At 28.9% G+C, this 9,880-nt stretch overlaps 1 protein-coding gene across 3 annotated transcripts; it reads left to right on the forward strand.

Annotated features, from left to right (window-relative positions):
* The first annotated feature begins 980 nt into the window (after window positions 1-980).
* On the forward strand, window positions 981-7,510 carry LOC105677333 (uncharacterized). 3 transcript variants are annotated; one of them, XR_010888804.1, is made up of 9 exons: window positions 1,222-1,373; window positions 1,677-1,783; window positions 2,993-3,112; window positions 3,552-3,734; window positions 3,851-3,976; window positions 4,069-5,247; window positions 5,552-5,658; window positions 6,856-6,981; window positions 7,074-7,510. XR_010888804.1 is itself a non-coding variant. In XM_067350565.1 (8 exons), the coding sequence occupies exons 2-5, from the start codon at window positions 1,726-1,728 to the stop codon at window positions 4,066-4,068; spliced, it is 321 nt and encodes a 106-aa protein (XP_067206666.1). In that variant the 5' UTR covers window positions 981-1,373; window positions 1,677-1,725; the 3' UTR covers window positions 4,069-5,247; window positions 5,552-5,658; window positions 6,856-6,981; window positions 7,074-7,510. The 3 variants fall into 3 exon arrangements, 2 of the variants coding, with proteins under 2 accessions (XP_067206666.1, XP_067206665.1); XM_067350565.1 differs by lacking the exon at window positions 3,552-3,734 and having other exon boundaries at window positions 981-1,373; window positions 4,052-5,247; XM_067350564.1 differs by lacking the exon at window positions 3,552-3,734 and having other exon boundaries at window positions 982-1,373.
* Window positions 7,511-9,880: the final 2,370 nt, after the last annotated feature.

Raw genomic sequence — 9,880 nt, forward strand, 5'->3', positions numbered from 1 at the left:
GCGATTGCATATTAATAATTCCAAATAATTATTACGCAAAGTTGTCCTCACAGCCATACCTAAACATTTGCGGAATTTCAGAACTATTGCTTGGCAATTCTTTGTCGCTGATAACCGCAGCAACGAGAGTTCACAATAAAAATACAAGTTTCCTTACGTCAAACGTTTCGTAATTAATTTATTGTAGGCTTCTCATATAATTCATTTCAACATATAATTCATAAGTACACGTTTTCTCAGGGCACAGCAGATAGAACATTATCGTACATTTATCTTGCCAATCTTTACAAAAATCTTTTAAGCGTTTCAAAAATTCCATAGTCGTAAAATATCATTCTAGTTTTCTATCTAAGTGATAAAAATATTGAAGTTATTTTAACAAGTTTGACATATGGTTGGAATGTTTATAATAACAAGTACAGCAACGTTACAAATTATTGCCCTAGACTTTCACGCACACAATCGAGGGACCATGTCCATGTGCTCCGTACACTCAAAAAAATATTTCGCTGATGTAGTTAGATTTCTAGATATCGCAACAAGAATGTATCGCTATTTTTCGTATCTGTGAAAACATTGTTTGTCACATATAGAATTTATAGCAGTAATGTTCTAGCAATAGCTTCTGAAAAATTTAGGTACCATTGCTAAATGTTATTCATTGCATGATTTAACACGTGATTGATCTTATATAGATAGGCGCTTTAGAGAAACTTTCTTTTTAAAGTTCACAAACAATACAGATATATATTCTGTTTCTGTCATCTAAACTGATTAAGTAATTACATATGCAATATCACAACAGTTGCTAATCATTTATCTGTTTTAGTTAATTTTTTACACCTAGAAAATTTTAGCTATTATTGCAAGATCATTTTTTTGAGTGTAGAACGCTTTAGGCAGCACATGAACATTATCGTTTGATTGGTGCGTTGAAACCCATAAAGAGAATTGATAACGCTGGAATACAAACTGATGCAGGTAGAGTACAAATAAAAAGATAAAACTATCAGTTTAACGATTTCTTTGTTTAGAATCGTATATAGGTCGAACATCCCGTAAAGAAGTTTATTTTGTAAGATATTACCGATTTCGACCAACAGACGGCGCCAGTTACTGGCTGCCTCAAAATATGATAGATTCGACTAAGATCGATTCTGCGCGAGCGCGATCCCGCGCAATCAACCCGGATATTTAGACGTCTTTCGAACATGCGAGAACGTTCGCCAAAATCTCGTTTCTCAAACAAACAAGCCAAATAAACACTGTCTAACAAGCAGTCGAGCCGAGTAGACGTGCAACCAAAAAGACAGTCAGTATTGAATCGTGGGGCGGTCGCCGAGGGTTTATCTTAAGCAAATTATGTATTAATTGTAAGTATAAACCTGAAACGTAATTATACACAGTTATTTTTTTAAAATAGTATTACTACTAATTGCTCTCAACCCGTCATTCCTGATCGATAATCTCGAGTCGGGAGTAATTATCGTTTACTCTACCGTTGGTACGGAAGGTCGAGCCGAGGACGTAACGGCCTCTTTCAAAAAGTGGTCGAACCGTTTGTTCTTTTACATAAAATTTTATTCTGTCAAGCCGTTTAAATTAAATTGCAAACAAAGAACTGTCTTACAATTTTAAGTCAGAATTTCGATACCGAAGGGTCTACTTGCTTGCAGAGATGAAGACTCGTCCGTCATTCAAAACGCTTAGTGCATTCAAGAAACCATGAAGTGGTTGTTGTTTCTGATAACAATTGCCATTTGGCAATGCACACAAGTAACAGGTAAAGTTAACACATATCATAATTTATTTTTCTTTTACTGTTAATGATCAGTTTTTTATACAATAATAGAAATGAAATAAATACGTTGAATCAATAATAATTATATCAATTGTTGCATTGATATACTAAAGCAATTTATAGTTTGTATTAGTATTTATACATTATTTGCAGAAATAATAATTTACATAGCTATTGATAATAATAATTAATCAATGCAAAAGAAATTACATCAAAGGAGACGTTGAACGGTGTTACGGCAGAGCAGCAATATTATTATGTTAAATAATGTATTTATTTAAATAAATGAATATTGTGAATCATACTGATAATTCCATAGAACACTATGAAATTTTTGATATACCGTAAATGAACAGATTGCGATCAATAGATAAATGATCAATTGCGCATAAAAATTTAATTTGTTTCCTTGATTTATATGACCGCATTGATAAATTAAAATAGTAATGTCTTCAGAACTAATGTTTCTCAAGAAATATTATAAGAAAATACTTTTAATTATTTGCGGGTGTTAGTCCGATATGTCTTTCTTCTATTAAAAATGTGATTAATTTTTCTACTATACAAAATATACATTCATAAAATCTGCAATTAAAAATTCCAACGATTTTCAAAAAAAAAAAAAATGCAAAATTTTAGTATATCTATAATTGACAAATGATGTTTATTTATTTTCAATTTTATTATAATTTCATTAATTAGTACTGAGTAAATTAATAAGATTAATACCAGTAATTAGTTGAGCTGTTCTTGATGAGTACTTTTTTCAAATGACGGCTTTCTTATTTTAATGCCCCGTTATTATTAAACTATTAAATTAAACTGTCACATTTAATTAACTATAAGCATTTTTTTATTTTTTTAATTAAGTATGAGTTATTTTTTTAAATTAATATGAGTTATTTTTTTAATTAATTATCAGCTCTTATATTGTACAAAAAAACGTAAATCGTTTATTTAACAAAACAGTTAAGTGCTATTATAATGCATCCTTACAAAACATAATAATAACAACTGATATAATTTTCCTTCAAAAGGAGTACCTGAAGAGTAACCTCTGTATAATACTTCAGAGGTCACACTACATTTCATTAATTTTACATTATCTTTTTAAATATAAATAGAATAAATATTTTTTATTTGTTATTTATTTTAAAATAAATTTAACTTAATTCAAATATATTAACGCAGGCAATTCTGTGAGTCAACGGAAAAGTCGGACACCTTTATCGGCATGGTTTCCGTTTGAATATACGTTTTTACCGAACCGTGATGCACAAAAATTAAATACTTTTTCGTCGATTAATACAAGTAAGTTTTAAAACTGCCAACAAAGTTTAAAATATTTTTAATTATACTTTAATTATTTGTGTGTGTCAGTCCAATGTCTTTTTTTTATATTAAAAATATGAATAATATTTTTACTACATAAAATATGCATGAAAGACACGCAGATATACATAAAATCTTTAAGTCAAAGTTTTGAGCATCTTCAAAAAAAAAAAAATGTAAAATTTTAATATATCTACAATTGACAAATGATATTTATTTGTTTTCAACTTTATTATAATTTTATTAATTAGTACTGAGTAAATTAATAAAATTATTACGAACAATTAGTTGAGCTGTTCTCGATAAACTCTTTCTTCAAATAACGGCATTCTTATTTTAATGTTCCGTTATTATTAAACTATTAAATTAAACTGTCACATTTAATTAACTATAAACATTTATTTATTTTTTTAATTAGATATGAGTTAATTTTTTAATTAACTATGAGCTTTTATATTGTACAAAAGAACGTAAATCGTTTATTTAACAAAACAGTTAAGTGCTATTATAATGCATCCTTACAAAACATAATAATAACAACTGATATAATTTTCTTTCAAAGGAAGTACCTGAAGAGTAACCTCTGTATAATATTTTAGAGGTCACACTACATTTCATTAATTTTACATTATCTTTTTAAATATAAGTAGGATAAATATTTTCTATATGTTATTTATTTCAAAATAAATTTAACTTAATTTAATTATATTAACGTAGACAATTCTATGAGTCAACGGAAACCTCGGTCACCGATAAATCCATTGTTTCCAATTGAATATCCGTCCTCGCGGTACCGTGATAAAGTCCCAAAAAAAGTATATCCATTTTTACCGTTTTATAGAGGTAGGTTCTTAAAGTGCATAAACATTGCCAATACTGTATCTACATATTTATAAAAGTAATAAATATATAATACAGCACTTGTTTTACTCTAGGCTTCTGGAGAGCAACAAAGAAGGAACCAGAACATGCAACTAAAAGTAAAAGTAATGACAAAGAAGGTAAACCTGCGAGCCACATACGAAAAAGGGAAATCGATACTGAGATAATGGGAGTAAAAAGAGAAATCTATCATGAAAATGATGAAGTATGGGAAACTCATGTAAACCTTGTAAAAGAATTGCGAGCATATTTAAAAGAAAAATTAGGAGAGTATGACAGAATAAAAAACAATAAAAAAACAAAAGATCAGGAAAAATTCACGATTGTTTATACACCTTCAATATTGTATCGTACATTTGATGTATTTTTGGAGAAAAAAATAAATTTTTATTTTAACAGTAAACCAAAACTAACTAGTTTTCTTACTCTACAACTGTAATAGCATATACATATATAAATGCATTAGTAAAATAACGAAAATGCTATTTGCGTGCAATTTGCAAACGCCTACTAACAATAAGGAAAAAATCTTCAATAATCCGAAGAACAAAGTGGAAAAGCCGATTAATAATGAAAAAAACAATATTAAATATTTATATATAATTTATAATAATCGTAAAATATCATTCTGGTTTTTTTTCTAAGTGATAAAATTATTGAAGTTGTTTTAATAAGTTTGCCATATGGTTGAAATGTTTATAATCATGAGTATAGCAGCATTACAAATTTTTGTCTCAGGTTTTTACGCACACAATCGAGGGGCCATGTTCGTGTGTAGCGTAGAGCGCTTTACGCAGCACATGAACATGGTCCTTCGAATGTCTGCAGAGCATAAATGAAAAGATAAAGCTATCAGTCTAACGAATTCGTTGTTTAGAATCGTATATAGGTCGAACATCCCGTAAAGAAGTTTATTTTGTAAGATATAACTAATTTCGACGAACAGACGGTGGCAGTTACTGGCTCCCTGAAAATATGATAGAATCGAGTAAGATCGATTCTGCGCGAGCGCGATCCTGCACAGTCAACACGGATATTTAGACGTTTCTCGAACATGCGAGAACGTTAGCCAAAAGCTCGTTTCTTAATCGAACAAGCGGAATAGACACTGTCTAACGAGCTGTGGAGCCGAATAGACGTGCAATCAAAAAGACAGTCGGTATCAAATCGCGTGGCGGGGGCAGGTGGGGGGAGTCACCGAGAGTATATCTTAAGCGAATTCTGTATTAATTGTAAGTATAAACCTGAGACGTAATTAAACCCAGTTATTTTTTTTTAAATAGTATTACTACTAATTGCTTGTAACACGTCATTTTTGATTGATAATCTCGAGTCGGAAGTAATTATCATTTACTCTATCGTTGGTACGAAAGGTCGAACCGAGGACGTTACGGCCTCTTTCAAAAAGTAGTCGAACCGTTTGTTCTTTTAAATAAAATTTTATTCTGTCCAGCCGTTTAAATTAAATTGCAAACAGAAAACTGTCTTACAATTTCAAATCAGAATTATGGTACTGAAGAGTCTACTTGCTTGCAGAGTTGAAGATTCGTCCGTCACCCAAAACGTCTAGTGCATTCAAGAAATCATGAAGTGGTTTTTGTTGCTGATGACAATTGCCATTTGGCAATGCATACAAGTAACAGGTAAAGTTAACATATATCATAATTTATTTTTCTTTCACTGTTATTGTTAATTATCAATTTTTTATACAATAAAAGAAATAAAACGAATGTGTTGAATTAATAATAATTATATTACTTGTCGCATCGATATAAAGCAATGTGTAATTTGTATTGGTATTTATACATTATTTGCAAAAATAAAAATTTACATAGTTATTAAAAATAATAATTAGATAATGCAAAACAAAATACATCAAAGGAGACTTCGAACAATGTTGCGGCAGAGCAGAAATATTATTATGTCAAAAAATATGTTTATTTAAATCAATGAATATTGTAAATCATACTGATAACTACATAAAACACTAAGCAATTTTGATATATCTTAGATGAACAGATTGCGATCAATAGATAAATGATCAATTTCGCTTAACTATTTGATTTGTTTGTTTGATTTGTGTGACCGCGTTGATAAATTAAAATAGTAATGTCTTCACGAAATGTTGTTTCTCGAAGTATATTAAAAACGAAAATGCTTGTAATTATTTGCGTGTGTCAGTCCAATATGTCTTTCTTGTATTAAAAATGTGAATAATATTTCTACTATACAAAATGCATACATGAAATCTCTAAATTAAAATTCCAAAGATCTTCAAAAAAAGAAAATCCAAAATTTTAATATATCTACAATTGACCAATGATATTTATGTGTTTTCAACTTTATTATAACTTTATTAATTAGTACTCAATAAATTAATCAATTTAATACGAATAATTAGTTGAGCTGTTCTCGATAATTTCTTTCTTCAAATAACGGCTTTCTTATTTTAATGTCCCGTTATTATCAAACTATTAAATTAAACTGTCACATTTAATTAACTATGAGCATCTCTTTATTTTTTAAATTAAGTATAAGTTTTTTTTTTAAATTAATTATGAGCTCTTACATTGTACAAACTAAATTGTTTATTTAACAAAACATTAAGTGCTACTATAATGCATCCTTAGAAAACATAATAACAACATAGTAACAACTGTGTAATATTTTCCTTGCAAAGAAAGTAGTTGAGGAGTAACTTCTGTATAATATTTCAGAGGTCACACTACATTTCATTAATTTTACATTACCTTTTAAAATACAATATAAATAGAATAAATAGTTTCTACATGTTATTCATTTAAAAAAAAATTTAACTTAATTTAAATGTATTAACGCAGGCAATTCTGTGAGTCAACGGAAATCTCGGTCACCGATAAATCTATTGTTTCCAATTGAATATCCGTCCTCGCGGTACCGTAATGAAGTACCAAAAGAAGTATATCTATTTTTACCGTTTTATAGAGGTAGGTTTTTAAAGTGCATAAACATTGCCAATAAAGTATCTACATATTTATATAAGCAATAAATACATAATTCAGCACTTGCATTACTCTAGGCTTCCGGAGAGCAACAAGGAAGAAACCAGAACATGCAACTAAAGGTAAAAGTAACGACAAAGAAAGGGAACCTACGAGCCACATACAAAAAAAGGAAAACGATACTGAGATAATGGATGTAAAGAGAGAAGACTATCATGTAAATGATAAAGTATGGGAAAATTATGTGAACCATGTAAAAGAATTGCAAGCATATTTGAAAGAAAAAGAAGAAGAGTATAGGAGATTAGAAGACAATAACAGAACAAGTCTGGGTGAATTAGTGATTCGCGCAGTGCTTCTTGGGTATTAGCGGGTTACAGGATAAGATTCTTTATCTGTTTCTTAATCTTTAGCAGTAATTAATTATCTTTACGATTGTTTATACACCTTGAAAATTGTATCGTTTATTCGATGTGTTTTCGGAGAAAGTAATAAATTTTTATTTTATCAGTAAGCCAAAACTAACTAGTTTTCTTACCCTACATCTGTAATAGCATATATAATGTAGAAATGCATTAGTAAAATAATGAAAATGCGGATGCTATTTGCCAACGCTTACTAACAATAAAAAAACTATTTTCAATAATCCGAAGAACAAAGTAAAAAAGTCGGTTAATAATGAAAAAAACAATATTAAATATAATAAGGATATAATAAAGCATACGATAAGAAGATAAAGGATCTCGTGATCTATATTATAAGAAATGCTCGTTCCTACTGTCCATTTGGATGCAAAACATTTTGCCAATTTGAGTCGGATTATAACTTATTTCAAACAGGATATACATATTAGACAGTTAATTCTAAATAAATAATTATTTGAAAAATAATAATTAAACAGCTCGTTTTATATGTTATTTGCAGTCAGAAAGACATTGTGAAATTATTGTTCTAAACTAAATTTGCGAATTGTTCAGATATTATTTAAGGTAGTTGTCTCGTGACAATACAATCTAAAAGTTAAATCTTTCATAAAAAAAAACTCAAATAATAAAGTTTAGATATATCATTATCCATTATTTAATTTATACGAACAATTTATTACTGAAAAGGATCAATCAAAAGTTTAATAATAGTTTAAAAATTGTTAATAAATTAGTTTCTTACGCTTGCTAGACTTTTGGTTGGGTTTGTCCATACTACGTACCTACACATGTAAGACTTAGAATACAGTAATTTACATATTCAAATTTTTTATACCTCGAAATATATAAAAAATCATATACCTCTTACGAATATATTATTGAAATTAAAAAGTAAAAATATGTTGCTTTTTGTAATATTTATATGTTTGTTTTCTGCATACTTATATTATTTTTTATTAAAATCTTAAATGTAGTTTTTAAAATAAAATTAAAAATATATCGACCATAGTATGGTATACGCAACATGTGTTAAAAGTACTAATTATGACTGTAATTATCTCCGCTTCTTAACGGTAAATTTTTAAATAATACATGGTGATTCCATATTGATAATTCCAAATAATTATTACACAGTGTTGTCCCCTCAGATTTACCTACACATTTTCGGAATTTCAAATCCTCTGCTTGACGATTCTTTCTCGCCGATCCGCAGCAACGACAGTTCACAAAAAATGCGAGTCTCCTTACGTGAAACGTTTTATAACTAATTTATTGTATGTTTCAGTATTATACATATAATTAACGAGTAATACGCTTATTCAGATCTTAACAAGCGCCGTGAAACCGGGTAGAGGCAGTGGAGGCGACCGCTCAACCAGAGATAATTCGGGGGGGTGTAGCCCCCACCCAGAAATTTCTCTGTTTCCTTCAGATATTTTATAACCAAAAATATTTAGTATCAAATATTTACATCAAAAGTGGAAAAATGGGTTATTTTTCTTTTCTTTTCTTCTTTTTTTTTTTTTTTTTTTTTTTTGATTATTTACTCGTTCAATTGAAGTACACTACACAATGAAAAAAATAAAGTTTATTAAATTAATTAGAACAAAACATCTATTCATAATTTTCGTACATTTATACCACCCACTGAACATTTACTATACTACCCGCCCTATTATATGATGTTTGAATGAAGTTACATACATATATTATACATATACATATTATAAATGTATTATGTCCCTCTTTATAAATTTTGCTTCCTCAGATGAAAAATACTTCCGCGGCGCCTGGATCTCAGAACATGTATCTTGCCTGTTTAAAACATTTAAATGTATAAACAGACATAAATACATTATTTAGGATAAAAATATATTGCTTTATTTCGAAAGATTGTAATAATTTTTATAATAAAATTGAAAACAATTTTTATATGTTTCAAGTTATTTTTGTTCAATAATATATGCACCGTTGTTTTCGACAACTTTTGGCCAACTTTAACATCTTGTGCATTCATTACTAAATAAAGATATATAACCATATAAAAATTGTTATCAATTCAGTTATAAAATAATTCTACAAACTCTCTGAATAATTCAATATATCTTGCTCTGATCCGTCAATCATGAAATATATTAATTATATCTGATATAAATATATAATATATATCTGATTCGTAACAAGCAAATGGTTACTTTTTTTATCGAACACCTCTCTTGATATTTCGTAAAATTTTTTGCATACACTGTTGAGCTGTAATAAAGTATATACCCCAAGCAACAATAGTGACTGTTTGTTGACTATGAGTCGACTTTTTCCAGTCAACTATCTGCCGACTGTCACAGTCGACTTGATGCTAACTGCTGCAGTCCTGCAATCTATAACCTATATACTCCTCACTCTTGATGCCATTATTCTTAATTCTTATTCGATTCCGGTGGGTGTAAATTTCGTGTGTT

Source organism: Linepithema humile, chromosome 2 (genome assembly GCF_040581485.1).
Source record: "Linepithema humile isolate Giens D197 chromosome 2, Lhum_UNIL_v1.0, whole genome shotgun sequence".
In the NCBI taxonomy this organism is placed as follows: Eukaryota; Metazoa; Arthropoda; class Insecta; order Hymenoptera; family Formicidae; genus Linepithema; species Linepithema humile.

Excerpts from the sequence above, each read along its gene's own strand:
- LOC105677333 (XM_067350564.1), top strand. The coding sequence starts at position 1,726 with ATGAAGTGGTTGTTGTTTCTGATAACAATTGCCATTTGGCAATGCACA. Across the intron at positions 1,784-2,992 it reads GCAATGCACACAAGTAACAG|GCAATTCTGTGAGTCAACGG; the intron begins GTAAAGTTAACA and ends ATATTAACGCAG. Across the intron at positions 3,977-4,068 it reads ATTTTTACCGTTTTATAGAG|GCTTCTGGAGAGCAACAAAG; the intron begins GTAGGTTCTTAA and ends GTTTTACTCTAG.